This window comes from Lepus europaeus, chromosome 5 (genome assembly GCF_033115175.1).
Source record: "Lepus europaeus isolate LE1 chromosome 5, mLepTim1.pri, whole genome shotgun sequence".
Lineage (NCBI taxonomy): Eukaryota > Metazoa > Chordata > Mammalia > Lagomorpha > Leporidae > Lepus > Lepus europaeus.
The window spans coordinates 136,136,436-136,151,493 of record NC_084831.1 but is presented as its reverse complement, the minus strand read 5'-3'; the positions used below and the strand labels follow the sequence as shown (position 1 = coordinate 136,151,493).

Below are 15,058 nucleotides of genomic sequence, written 5' to 3'. Positions count from 1 at the left end.
AAGGATTTGCTTCCAGCACACGCCCATGCTTGTGGGCAGAATCCACGTCTCTTGGGCTCTTTGACTAAGCACTTCAGTTCCTTGGTGTGCAGCCTTCTCCATCAGGTAGTTCACAATGGGTAGCTGGCTGCCCTCAGAGCAAACAGACAAGAGAGATAGAGAAGATGCCCAGGACAGTCTTTCTGTAACCTCATAGTGGAAGTGACATTCCACCACTTCTGCTATTTGTAGTTCTTCAGAGGTGAGTCAGTAAGTGCAGCCAACACTCAAGAGAATTACAGAAAAGTGAGAATTTGGGGATTTTTAGGACCTGCTTGGACTGAATGCTCATGTCCTGTCAAAGTTCTTGTGTTGAAATCCTAACTCCTAACGTGATGTAATTTGAAGACAGGGCCATTAAGTGGAGCCCTTACAAACAGAATTATTGTCCTTGTATGAGAGACATTAAAAAATGGATGTCACTCTCTGCTGCCTGAGTGTACAATGAGAAGAGAATCTGCAAACCGAGATAGGGGCCCTCATTAAACACGGGGTCTACCAGGACCTGGATCTCGGACTTCCAGCCTCCAGAACTGTGAGAAACAAGACTGCCATTGAGTTCATGATAACACAGCAGCCTAGACTAAGAGGGCCGGCTCATAAGCTGCTACTACAACGTGTGCATCTGAGTGTATGTGCACGTGGACACGTCTGTTCGGAGGGTCAGTGGCAGCACACTGCATGGGATCAATAGTGTCGGGAGCTGTCATGTAGCCTCCTGCTAGGAGCTTTACAGGAGTGAGACAGTAGTCATGCCCCCTGCAGGGCAGAGATGACATTCACAAGTTGGGAATTTGACTTGGTTTAACAAAGGGACTATTTACAAACATAGGGACAAGTGTACAGCGGTCATAAGGGATAGGACTCAGCAGCCGGGCAGAGGACTATCCTTAGGCCTCAAGCAGTGAAGGAGAAATGATCAGAAGCAGGAAAGGATATTTGTGTGCAGAGACTCCAGACAGCAGCTATTACTTTCAGTTAAGCGTGCAGTCAGCCTATGGCATCTCCACAGGGAAAGAGCCAGGGGAATAAATACCTTGACCTCACTCTCCTCCCGGCTCCTCCTGGCTCCATCTGTCCATGGGCTGAGCCCAGCTGGAAGCCAGAGGGAAGTGGAGGCAGCACAGGTCAACCTCCTGGGCCACACAGTAATGTGGAAGGGCTTATGAGGCAAATCAAATCCACAATAGGCAGAGAGGAAGAAGGAGGCGTATGCCAGCGGTCGTAGTTTGGAGAAAACTAGATGGAAGAGTTTGCTGGCAGAGAAGAGTTTTTAACATCAAAATGAGTTTTCATATAATTGCATCTCCTGAAGTTCTTTAAAAATAGGAAACATGTATCCATCTCTGTGAAATGGTTTGAGAAGAACTGTACAGATGAAAGGAATGCCAGAGGCTAAGACGACTTTGAAGGGTCCTTGTAACCTGAGGATTCAATGTTACAGGAGGAGTGATGGAAATCAGGGAACAGGATCTCCTGCAAAATATTCACAACTCTTTGAAATGGAAATTTGGCTATTCCAATTTAAGAATCAAATTAAAGCAAACATTCAGGGTGTTAGCAGGCCATGCTCCGTGCCTGTTTGAAATGGCAGTTGAAGGAGGGAGGCGTGCTTTTTCCTGGATGAAGCAGGATCTCACTCAGCCTGTTTTCATCTTTACTTAGCACCTGCTGGCTTGGAGTGGTGTCGCCCAAGCAATCAGACGGTGGGTGTGCCAAGAGCCTGACCTCCCCATGGCTGCCGCCCCTCCCCACACACCCCATGACAGCCTGTCCTGATATAGATGGCCAGGGGACTGGTTTAAAATGACAGTCTCAAGTTCATTTAGGAAGAGAAGGCGAATTCACAGAAGCAGCCAGGCAAGTTTCCTTTCTCAGTGGGAATATTCCTACCCTCCTTCCCATGGCCCACCTGGGAGCCCATTTGGCCTTTAGATCCCGCTGGCAGAAGACCGACGATGAACTCTGTCGACATAGCATGTCCTTCATCCTGCACAGAGCCATTCGCAATGACTTCTTTCAGAGCTACCTCTACCTGCTGGAAAAGATTCCTCTGGGTAAGTGAGTCAGAGATACCAGATAAGGAGCAAGTAAGGACTGAAAATATTGCATGAACTTGTGGGGTTTCTGGAAGAGAAGCTAGAACAACGGGCACTTTTCAAACAGAATCCACAGTCAGTGTTGGTGGCCTGAAGGGTTTCAATGGCATTCTTCTAGGGAGAGTCAAAATCATATGCTGCTTAGCAAGGCAAGATTCTATTTTGGGATTTCCATGCTTCCTCAGGCATAGTGATTTTCTTCTCTGGGTGTCAGTTGCCTATCAGGCGTATAGAAATTCACTTCTTGAGCTTAGAAGGACATTTTTAATATTTGCAAAAGCTTAAGGTTGGTCAGGGTTAGTAACTTTAAGATGAGATAATTAGTGAAATACCATATTAAGTGAGGTACAGTGGTAGAATTAAAACGTAAGACTGAACAATAATAGGTAAAAATGGGACTGAGGGGTGTGTGCGTGTGCGTGTGAGTGTGTGTGTATGTGAGAGTGTGAGTGTGTGTGTGTATGTGAGTGTGTGTGTGTGTGTTTATAAAATCTTCTCTGGACTTCTTGAGTCACAAGAACAGTCAAAAAGCCTAAAACGACAGATTTTAGTTTACTTTTTGAATATTAAGGGAAAAAACCTGGGTAGTAGTCTGCCTCTGCTTTCCTTATTTCCTCTAGTTTTCAGGGAATTGGACAATAGAGCAATAAAAAGCTTATCTGGTTTGTCTACACTACTTTTCTCAGCCTCTGTGAAAGGAGTTACTTCAGGGCATTCTAAAAAGCACTGAAGAGGAAATAACTCACAATTAAAGGGTGAAGGACCCCCCTTAGATTTGTATTTTCCCCAAAAGCAGGAACACTGTGTATCAGGCCCGTCTATTTTCTTAAGCTCACTTCATGTGGCCGTAGTTTCCAGCTATGTGAAGAGCTACATAATTCTTGGTTATACACTTAAGAAACTGGATGTTAGCAGCCTACAAAAGTCTTTTTTATAAATACATTTATTTTGCATCTTTAATTCTAGACATACAAATACCTTCATCTCACATTTATAAAGCTTTTGTGTAAAAAAAAGCTTTCTCATCTATGATTTTATTGATCCTTACACCATGTATGTGATAGACAAAGTATCATTGTTCCTCCCCACCCCTGCCACCCTAATTCCTCATCCCAACCGTTTACTTCTTCAAATGAGGCATAGAAAATTCAGAGATGATGTTAGCTCATGCAGATATAGTAATCTGCAATCAAGAACTAAAGTCTTGAGCTCTTTCTGGTAGATCAAATTACCCATAAGTAGATCTTTTAGGACATTCCATCTTTATCAAATGGAAAAATTAGAGCAATTTCTCTGGGAGGTGATTATGTTCTAGTTGTTCCTCAGATGGGCAGAGAGTTGCTTTTCTGGAAATATTCTTTGGACCATACGTCACTAAGAGTCGTTTGGTAGTCTTGTTGCGTTAGACTGGATTAAACATCAATGACAATAACTGGGAAGAGAGTAGGAAGCAGATGATTGACAAACTTTAAAAATAATTATTAAAGAGAAAAGGAACTCATCCCTGAAAGTCTAAGATGAATTTAAAATTAAGAATAAAAATTAATAAGTGGGGCCGGTGCTGTGGTGCAGTAGGTTAATCCTCCACCTGCGGCGCCAGCAACCCATATGGTTTGAGACCCAGCTGCTCCTCTTCCAATCCAGCTCTCTGCTGTGGCCTGGGAAAGCAGTAGAAGATGGCCCAAGTCCTTGGGCCCCTGCACCCACATGGGAGACCCGGAAGAAGCACGTGGCTCCTGGCTTCGGATTGGTGTAGCTCTGGCTATTGTGGCCATTTGGGGGGTGAACCAACGGAAGGAAGACCTTTCTCTCTGTCTCTCCCTCTCACTGTCTGTAACTCTACCTCTCAAATAAATAAATAAAATCTTTAAAAAAATTAATAAGTAAGAATAAAATATTTCTTCTGATAACTCACTTGAGACAAGTAGACTATAATTTGTATTTGGCTTCAAACCTTCTAGTATCTTTTTGACGTTGTAGTTCTTTTGATTTTTATATGTTTTTCTCTTTTCTGAATGTACTAATGGTTTATCAACGATTTATATCTACTTAAAACATTATTGTAAAAGAAAAATCTTTTGACAAACTATTCCATGGATGCTCAATGTAAAACATAAGAAAAAGTGAAACGTCACTGGGTCAGGGATCTTTTCTGGGTGTATCTTGTTATCCTCATCAGTGACTCCTGAGGCATTTCCGGAGCACCTACCCAGTTATATAAACACGGTGTGGAAACGGTTAGTCTACCCCAAGCCAAAGTCCACTTCAGTGTATTTAGTTGCAGTTTTCCATGAAGAGATGCTGCTTATTTTTTCTTTTTCTTTTTTTTTGTACACCAGAACATAAGAGTACTTTTTAAGTAGCATTTATATAAAGAGCATGTGTAAAATATCCTAGACTTGCCCCTCTGAATATAATTATAAAAGATGTGTATCTACTCGCAAACAGAAGTGCTACACAAAGAATTCAGGTTCCACTAAAGGCAACTGCTGAGTTTCATATCCTCTCCCCGGAGAAACACATGTCCACAAACTTGTGTGTACAATTTCAGGGGCTTCAAACACCTTCTGAGGTCTAATCTCAAAGCTCAGGTTAGGAGCTTTCAACATTCCTAGAGAGGATCTGAAGAGTTAACAATCTCATTTCTACAACTTTTATTTCTCCATAAAGAGGTGCTGCTTATTTTTTCTACCCTGATGATTCAGCCTGGGCCTTAGTTTCTCCTGAGAGTCAATGCGCTAACCACATCCACAGTGCTTTGTTGATGATAGAAATCGTGGACTCTATTAGTTGGTACAGACTAAGCTATGCAAGAGTAACAAATAAGCCCAGAAATCTCAATGGCTGAATAGATCAAAGTTTATTTTCTCATCTTGTTTTGTTGTCTTCTGCTTGTGTTATTGGTGGGGGCCATATTCCACATAGGCATTCAGAGATCCAAGAGGATAAGAGTCTCTACCAGCTGGAACATCACCAGCCCACAAGGCAAGGTGAGGGAGCAGAGAAAGGTCTACTTGCTCATGAGTACTTTGGCGCTGAAGGACTTCCTTACCTCTGTGTAGAGATTATTGCCCAGCACTATCAGGCCCTGGGTAATGTGAAGGGCACACTTGCGTATTTAGTCACTAGTAAATGTTTCTACCACAAGGGAAACACATTGCTTTTCCATCTCTTCTTTCTGATCAGTTTAGCAATATTTCATGCCTGTGACATTTCTGGAATTTCAATTATTGCACTGCAGAAAACCTAAAACTCCATAAGACAAGTCTATCTTCTTTGGGATTTTATAATCTGGTAAAGGAGGTAAATCAACAAATATTTTTTCCTTTATCTTCAGAAGCTTTTTAAGTTAAGGCTGCAGGGAAGACAGGCTATCCTCTTCTATGTTTACCACCCGGCTCTTTTGCAGCTCTTTCTTGTCATGGCAGAAACTGAACGTTTAGAAAGGAATCCACATGTCAGTCTCATCTGCCAGGGTGACTTTGATTCACATAGAGGCTCCCCCCAACCCGGCTTACCTCATTTAATTCTTGATTCCTCCACCCCGGAAGTTATAACATATTTATGCAATGTAATTGCCTGGATTTGTTCCTCTTTTGGAGTCCAGTTCCCATGAGAATAGAGATGCCTCTAATTTTCCACTACCAGAGTTAGTTGTTTAGGGTTTACTGTGGTTCCTGGCACATAAAAATAACTCAATCACTATCTTAAATGAATTAAATGACCTCCCATTAATAATTAATGGCGTATCAGCAAACTTCTAGTTCAAAATCTTCCATTGCTACTGCTGGAGAAGTGACGTCTGCAAGTTACTAAATGTCTATAAATATTATTTTCCTCAAAATTGTATCAGGGCCAGTTGAGGGAGTAAATGCAGGTATATATGTGAAAGTAAGCAGTCGATTCTCAGTGTGAGTGTCTTCCTTTCCTTCTGCCCCGGGCCTGTGTTGGAGTCGCCATGTATCCTCTCTAGACCATGAACTGAACTCAGTGTATGAGTTTCAGGCTACAGCAGACACCATGCTTGTCAGTTTGGAGATAACACTCAGCCAGCAGAGACGCTCCCTCCGCAGCTCTGGTGAAGGGCTTTCGAGTTGGCTTGCCCTACTCTTGAGGATTTCAAGACTTCATAGAAATGAAACACTCCCCTAAAGCCTTGGGGAACCCCTCTGGTAGGGCCTGCACAGAGAGTTTGTTGTTTGGGGTAATTGGAAGGAAGGGTGACTATCTAGATGCTTTGATTTTGTCTTTCCTTCCTTCCTCCCTCCAACTGCTTGCCTTAGACAGGCAGTTTCAGCCAGCAAGTAGGTTAATGTGATCTAGGTACACCAGCCCAACTTCAGTTGGCGGCTTGGAGTGAATGAGTTTTCCAAAGGTGACAGTTTGTGAGCAAATAGGACACAGACTAGGAAAACAAATCAGTGTAAATCTCCAGTTTGTATATCAGTGCTCAAAGTCTGTACACTGCCGAACAGGAGATGATCACATAGGTTAAACCGCAATAATTCTAGGACTATTCATATTTCTGAATACATAGAAGACAATGAATATTTTTAATTATATTATTGAGGAGGAATCTAATACTCCTAGACATTGTTAAAGGTTTAGCCTTACTTCACATTTAGAATAGTGGTTCTCTGTAATTTAGCAGAATGATAAAAAGCATTGCATTTGAATAGACATGGGCTCGCCTACAGCACTTCTTTTCTGTGTGATTTTTCTGATTCTTTTATTACTCATCTGAGAAGTGATGATCATAACTCCAATCTTGCAGAGAAACTGTGAAGATCAAAAGAGGTAATGTGAAGAAATGATATGAAAGTGCCTAGGACAATGCTTGACATATAGAAATATCCACATGTGAGTACTCCTCTCTCATTGGTCCCTTTTTGGAAGAATCAGTCTCTGGGAAGAAAATTGAGAATAGTGTCTACTTTTTGCCATCACAAATAAGGCCAGAGTTCATTAAAACATTTCCTCTAAAACATTTGGAATTCCCAGAATGAAACTCACCCTACGGCTAGTGGCATTTTTCAAGTTCATTTCATCCTTCTGGCAGGTTATTGTTGCACAACTCATTGTACATGATGTCTACTGTTCCATTTGTAGTGAAAATTCTATAAAATCATTTTTCCTTTTAAATAAATAAAGAATATATAAGTTTCCTTTTAACTTAGCAGACATACACATATTTTCTAGTACAAAGTGTGAGATGGAAGAGCTATGAGTATTGGATTTAAATTGGACAATCCAGTTAACTTCTTTTTTCCTTTATTTTATTTTATTTTTTGATAGGAAGAGTGGACAGTGAGAGAGAGAGAGACAGAGAGAAAGGTCTTTCTTTTCCGTTGGTTCACCCCCCAATGGCCACTGTGGCCGGTGTGCTGCGGCCGGTGTACCACGCTGATCCGAAGCCAGGAGCCAGGTGCTTCTCCTGGTCTCCCATGCGGGTGCAGGGCCAAGCACCTGGGCCATCCTCCACTGCACTCCCGGGCCATAGCAGAGAGCTGGACAGGAAAAGGAGCAACCGGGACAGAATCCGGTGCCCCGACCGGGACTAGAACCCGGTGTGCCGGTGCTGCAGGTGGAGGATTAGCCTAGTGAGCCATGGCGCCGGCCTCCTTTTTTTTTTTTTTTTTTTTTAAGATTTATTTTGTTTGAAAGAGTTACAGAGAGAGAAGAAGAGACAGAGTCCACAGAGAGAGATCTGCCATCCACTGGCTCACTCCCCTAAAGCTGTAACAGCCAGGGCTGGGCCAGGCTGAAGCCAAGAGCCAAGAGCTTCTTCCAGGTCTCCCACAGTGGTGGCAGGGGTGCAAACATTTGGGCCATCATCCTCCACTTTTTCCAGTCCAGGCCATTAGCTTGATCAGAAATGGAGCAGCTGGGACTTGAATTAGTGCCCATATGGGATACTGGCATTGCAGGCAGCAGCTTTACCTACTATGCCACAATGCCAGTCTCTTCAGATAACTTCTCTCTTTAAAAAAAAAAAAGATTTTATGTATTTCTTTGAGAGGTAGAGTTACAGACAACGAGAGGGAGAGCAGAGAGAAAGGTCTTCCATCCACTGATTCACTCCCCAAAATGGCCGCAGCAGCTAGAGCTGAGCTGGTCCGAAGCCAGGAACCAGGAGCTTCTTCCGGGTCTCCCATATGGGTGCAGGGCCCAAGGACTTGGACCATCCTCTGCTGCTTTCCCAGGCACATTAGCAGGGAGCTGGATTGGAAGTGGAGCAGCTGGGACTTGAACTGGCACCTACATGGGATGCTGGTGCTGTAGTCCAAGGCTTTAACCTGCTGTGCCACAGCACCAGCCCCTCAGTTAACTTCTTAATGCCTTAGTTTCTGCTGTAGAGATATTTAATGTTTATCTTAGATATGCAGTTAGATGGAAATGCTTTGCATATGTATTGCATATAAATGTTTGATCAATGATAATTACATAATGTGTTATTTATATATGTTTGATCTAAGATATATTTGCATATATTATGTTTGATCAATGATAATTTTCAATTATTTGGATATGCCTACTTAGGAGAACAGATATTTCATGAACCATACCAAAGGTCTGACTTCCATGTTCTGTGTTAACTTTCCCTACAATTGTTCACCACTTTGTTGAACCTATATGTTATTTTCAGAACAAAAAGCTAGCACTTATTACATGAATGTCCAACGAAGTTCTACTTTGAGTTAAGCATAATGGTAAATTCTGAGGTTACAAGGAAAATAAGGTATAGCCTTATCCTGAAGTGTTTATTGTAGAAGGGGGAATAGTACAAATAATCTGTTTTTAAAATGTAAGAATATAACAGAGGTGACCATAGGATTCTACAGAAATGCAGAGGAGATGTGAGGGCTGTTGAATCAGATTCTGACTGTAAGATGCAAAATCTCACCATAAAACTTTGTATCTTATATTTTGTCCTTGATAAATTTGATAGTAAATCAAGGAGAGTGTTCAAGAAGCAATAGAGAGTTAGGAAGATACTCATCAAGCAGGTAAGGGATATGATGTGTGGTAGGATTTTGAATGGATCCCTTTCTGAACTGGGGAAATTGGATCACCCTCTATCCCCACACCCTGTGTACCCCATCTTTTCCTACCTCATCTACATTGAATCCTGAAATGAAGTCATGAACACTGAACTAGTCCTTGGTTGAAAAGGAAAATGTGTCCTGCAAGTTCAGGCTTGGCAGTACCTTATTATGGAGATGAGAAATACCAGACACCTAAAGTCTGTAGGAAACAAATCAAACATAGAGGGCTTCTTTGGGAAATTCAGAGATTTGATAGTTAAGAGTTTTCTAGCATCCTGGCATATCCAGATCTTTGGGTTCCACCAGGAAAACCAATATAGTCCTGCCTACCTGCCTAACCCTGTTGGTGAAAAATCAGAATAAGGGAGGTAACATTTATTGAGCCAAGTATATTCTCATGCTTTTACACAAATCATCTCTTTCAATAAATGCAAAAATCTAGTACAATAGTTTAATTAACTCATTTTACAGCAGAAGAAACTGAAGCTAATGTGTTACAATTAATTAGTGTTCAGATCTTTCAAGGAACTCCCCAGATGTCATACTCTAAGATACTAATTTTTTCCTCCATTCCTCCTTCCTCTCTCTCGTTTCCTTCCTTCTATCCTTTCTCCCTCTTTCTTCCTATTTTTTAAAGAATTTTATTTATTTATTTGAAAGGTAGAATTACAAACAGAGAGAGGAAGAGACAGAGAGAAAGGTCTTCCATCTGCTGGTTCACTCCCCAAATGGCTGCAATGGCCAGAGCTGGGCTGTTCCAAAGCCAGGAGCCAGGAGCTGCTTCTGGGTCTCCCATGTGGATGTAGGGGCCCAAGTATTTGGGCCATCTTCAACTGTTTTCCCAGGCCATCTCAGAGAGCTGGATCAGAAGAGGAGCAAGTGGGACACAATTGGCACCCACATGGGATGGTGGCACAACAGGCAGAGACAGCCTACTACACCACAGTGCCAGCCCCTCTCTTCCTATTTTAATTGTATAGGGACTTCAAAAAGTTTGTGAAAAATCAAATTAAAAGATAATTTTTGGTGAAAAAAATTGAAATGCATGCATAGTTGTTTCATAATATACATTTTCTATGAACTTATTGATGACTTCTCGTACCTCTTTAGTGGCTAAATTGAGAAGTGCCTACTTGCAAATATATTTTTTGAGAAGTCTTGTCCCTTTATAATGTATCTCTTAATTTGGCAGTTTTTTCTCTCATAAATAAATGAAAGATCTCTGTGAGTGAGATCCCAGTGGAAAGAATGGGCCATCCAAGAAGGAGGTACCTTTCTCTGAAGGGAGGAGAGAACTTTCCAGTTTGATTATGGCCTTGTCTAAGTAAGGTCAGAGTTTGTGAACTCAAGAGGCTTCCATAGCCTTGGCAGCTCATGACAAGAGCCTCAGGTGATTACTGACGTCATAAATAAGAGTGTCAATTGTTAAATCAACAATGGGAGTCACTGTGCACTTACTCCCCATGTAGGATCTCTGTCCTTATGCGAATTAACGGTAAAACTAGTCTTCAAACAGTACTTTATACTTTGTGTGTCTGTGTGGGTGCAATCTGTTAAAATCTTTACTTAGTATATACTGAGTTGATCTTCTGTATATAAAGATAATTAAAAATGAATCTTAATGAAGAATGGGATGGGAGACGGAGTAGGAGATGGGATGGTTTGTGGGTGGGAGGGTGGTTATGGGGGGGGGACCGCTATAATCCCAAAGTTGTACTTTTGAAATTTATATTTATTAAATAAAAGTTTAAAAAAAAACAAAAAAATTAAATAAAGGGCTAGCTCGACCCAATATTTTCAGTCTCAAATCATTTAGAAATTACTGCCTAAATCTAGTCTAGTTACCTTCTGGAAACTTTCAGATCAATTTTCAGTGGACAAGCAGATGTAACATCTGGAATAAAGAAGCTGAAGTAGCCCTATCCACCCCATTAAAAAAAAAAGCCTCCTGGGCTGGCGCAGTGGCGCAGCAGGTTGATGTCCTGGCCTGAAGCGCAGGTATTCCATATGGGCGCCGGTTCAAGACCCAGCTGCTCCTCTTCTGATCCAGCTCTCTGCTATGGCTTGGGAAAGCAGTAGAAGATGGCCCAGGTCCTTGGGCCCCTGCCCCGGCGTGGGAGACCCAGAGGAAACTCCTAGCTCCTGGCTTCGGATGGGTACAGCTCCGGCCATTGCAGCCATCTGGGAGTGAACCATCAGATGGAAGACCTCTCTCTCTCTCTCTCTCTTTCTGTAACTCGACTTTCAAATAAATAAATAAATCTTTTAAAAAAAAAGCCTTCTTTTTATCAGCAACTTGAATAATATTGACTTGGCTTTTGGACCTGTCTCTGGTATTACATCAATATCTCCTTTCAGGTTTATATTAAGACTTTTGCATTTTTATTCTGTTTGTCACAAAAGTTTTATAAGAAAAGGTAGTGCAACTCATCATCACTTCAAGGTAAACTCCATTTCATTTCATCTTAAAGTCAGAATTTGAGAATTTGAACAGAAAATCTCTTGCTACCTGAAAAAACTCTCTCAAAGGAGACATTTGAGAATTCTCTCAATTTTATCAACATTCCCTCTTTTTTTTTTTTTTTTTTTTTTTTAACTAGCCAAAATCAAAAGAATGCTTCATGGCTGACACTTTTTTGAAAGACTTCTCCTAATTTTTTTTTTTTTCTATTTATAGGCATCTGTTGGACTCCCCAGCATTTGTTGTTAGTCCCATTTTTTGGGCATGAGTTTAACTTTCCCTTGTTAGGTTTTGTCTCTGTAAGTGAGAGGTTGTCTTTATGTTTCCTGAGCATTGCATTTGTGCTTGTTAACTGTATCATGGATGAATTTCTCTCAGTGTACACTCACTTGGATATTCAGATCTTTGTTTTCCTTCAGGGAAAATGCTTGTAGTCTGTTTTTCTTTTTGCAGTAAATAGAGTTGGAAGGTCTATAATGTAGGTAAAGAAATAAGTATCATATTATGTAAAGAACTAATAGAGAATTTAGTCTCTATTAGATTACCCCAAGTTTCACAGGGACATAGCTGTTTTATGGGAACAAACTAGTAGACATGTTTCTGTAATACATAAAGACATGGGTTGCTGACTGATTGCTTTATCTGAGTCAACATGCACCAACGTAGGAGCTATCAGGAGGGAGAGAATCTGGGGCTGGCACACACCTCATATTATTTTTTAGCGAAATGTTGCTGTCAATTAGGTGAAAATGAGAACTCAAGCCTGTAAACCATAAAAGTCCACCTGTTGAGTCTGACACCTGCTGAGCCTGGCATTCACTTGCGGTCTACATGCTGCTGGCATAATGGACTATTCCTGTTTCCAGATCGCAGAGTTTTCATAGACTACATCAACCAGTTGACCTAAGCAGGTGATGATGAGTGTGGCTGCTCTGCTGCTTTGGTTGGATCAAGGAGAGCACTGGGCTGTGACTTGCCAGTTTCCCCAGAGCAGTATTCAATCCTTGTGAGACTCTGTGATCTGTGATTTTCTAACCTTGTTTTCCTAGACATCCAAAAGAATTTAGGACAATCATATATTTGAGATGGTGATACCTGATTTTTGTCACCCTTGTTGAATTTATAAGCATTTGAGTCACTTCCTATTTAAAGATACTTTACTAAGTGTGAAAGTCAGGGTGTTTACCAAGTGGTGTGCATCAGGGCTTTCCAATGTTTTTGAATGTGAAGATACTACTTTAAATGTTGTGTTTCCTCAGTCAGTGTATTATTTGTGTATAAACTGACAAAAACTTCTATGTATTTATTAAAACTTTTTAATAATTTATATTTTGAAAATAATGATCTATATATAATAGTTGGTATGTGTGGGAACATAGTATATAATATTGTTAGTCTTCAGAAACTGGTATACATGGGAACTGATTCTTGAATCCATTTCTGCAAATTCATGATCATTTAAGGTCCAAACACTGACTCTAGAGTCCTCAAGTTGAAAAAGGCATGAGTAACTCTACAGGTATAGTCAGTACATGAAGTGATGTTTGTTGGATTTCAAGCTTTTACAATTAGAATCTACAGCTATGAAATTGCTGTCTAATTTAGAGGCAATATCAGATTTAGAGTTTCAATATCAGAATCTTGATGTTATCTGAAGAAAAATGTTCCTAGGTAAGATTAAATGATTTAAAATGATTCTATCTCTCTCTTTTAGATTCTTTCTACTTAAAATTATGTCATATTTTACTTTTGTTTTCTACATGACATTACCACGTCATGTTTGAACCATGGTATTTTTCTTGAAGCTTTGGATTATTTATTTATTTATTTATTTTGGTGGTTGAGATTAAAAATATGTCTAACTTTGAACATTTGTAATATCCCCTTGTTTCTTGCTTACTCTGCCTATTGCCTTGGATCCAGTTCATTCTACTTTTTGTAGATACTGTTTTTGTAGCCTGTGCTTTCTTTTGTTTTCAAAACTGATTTCTTCCTATGCCTGATAAATACTTGTCGTTCAGGGATTTCTTTTCGCTGGATTCCTTTGTTAATTGCATCTTCTTTGATCATGCTTATTCCCTTGTTTTCCCTTATAATATAAACTAATTTCTTTCTAGATCTGATAAATACCTGTCATTTTGGGATTTCTTTTCATTGGATTCCTGTGTTAATTGCACCTTTTTACATCGTGCATCTTCATTGGGCTGGGATATAGCTCCAAGAAGCTTCTGAAGAATGAATCCATGGGAGGTAAACATCTTTGGCAGTTTGGGTATCAAACTCAGCTTCAAAATAATTTTCCATCAGACTATAAATGGCAATATGTCGTTGTTTTCCAGTGTTTCTGATGAGATCTGTGTTATCAGCCTGATTAAAGTTTTGAATATAGGGTTTCCAGTAAAATATAAGATGCCAGTTAAAACTCAACTTATCATAATCAACACATAATTTTTAGTAATAGTGTATCCCATATAATGTGTAATATTTCAGATGTACTTACATGAATAAATGAATCACTGTTTATCTGAAATTCAGATCTAATTGTGAGTTCTGTATTTTTATTTGCTAAATCTGGCAACCATATCTGAAGGTCAACCACTTCTCCCCCTTGAAATAACTTTATGATGTTATTACTCTTTCTGTTTTGAAATTTCTTAACGACATGTATAAATATGATTTTTAAAAAAATTCATGCTGCTTAGTTCTTGTTGGATCTTATGATCCTTTTCAGTTCTGTGAAAATTTCTTCTACTATTTCTTTAATGATTTTCTTACCCCTTATATTTCTTTTCTAGAATCTTGCTTAGCTTGATGATGGACCTCCTAAATTCAGTCTTTATAGGTCTAGTTTTTTTTACTATTATTTTCCATATCTGGTTTTTGTTTTATGTCCTGGAAATTTATTCGGTCTTATTTTCCAAAGTTTTTGGCAATCAAAACTTTAATTTCAGAGAATTCTTCGTTATTTTTTTCCCATCTTTTTAGTGTGTTATCTCTGGTTAATGGATGTACCTGTTCTCATATTTGTTCAAGGATAAATTAGCTTTTTTGTTTGTTTGTTTAAATTCTCATCCATTTCCTGAATCATTTCTATTTCCTTTGGGGTCAATTCTGATTGTTTATCTCAATCTTTTCTTTCAGGCTGCTATTTTACTCTCATATTTGGATATCATTTTTATCCACATTTAGGAATAAAGGACAAGGTAAATGATTCTAGGTGATGAATAAGGTTTACTCTGTAATGTACTTGTTCCCTAAATAGAAAGTATAACAATAATCTCTACATGTTCAAGTAGACCTTACAAGGCTCTGATGAGTGTGAGTTCTTGGACTGAGATGTTGGAATCTTCTATATGGCAAAATGAGTAGAGTTACAGGATCTCAGTGCTAATGACCTAGTTCTCCTTAGTCGT

General features: G+C 39.9%; 1 protein-coding gene across 1 annotated transcript in view; it reads left to right on the top strand.

Moving 5' to 3' along the window:
- The first annotated feature begins 1,942 nt into the window (after window positions 1–1,942).
- NTMT2 (N-terminal Xaa-Pro-Lys N-methyltransferase 2) overlaps window positions 1,943–15,058 on the top strand; it is a 29,955-nt gene continuing 16,839 nt past the window's right edge. The window contains exon 1 of the mRNA XM_062193774.1: window positions 1,943–2,096. Coding sequence (XP_062049758.1) covers window positions 1,943–2,096 — 154 coding nt within the window. The remainder of the gene's footprint in view (window positions 2,097–15,058) is intronic.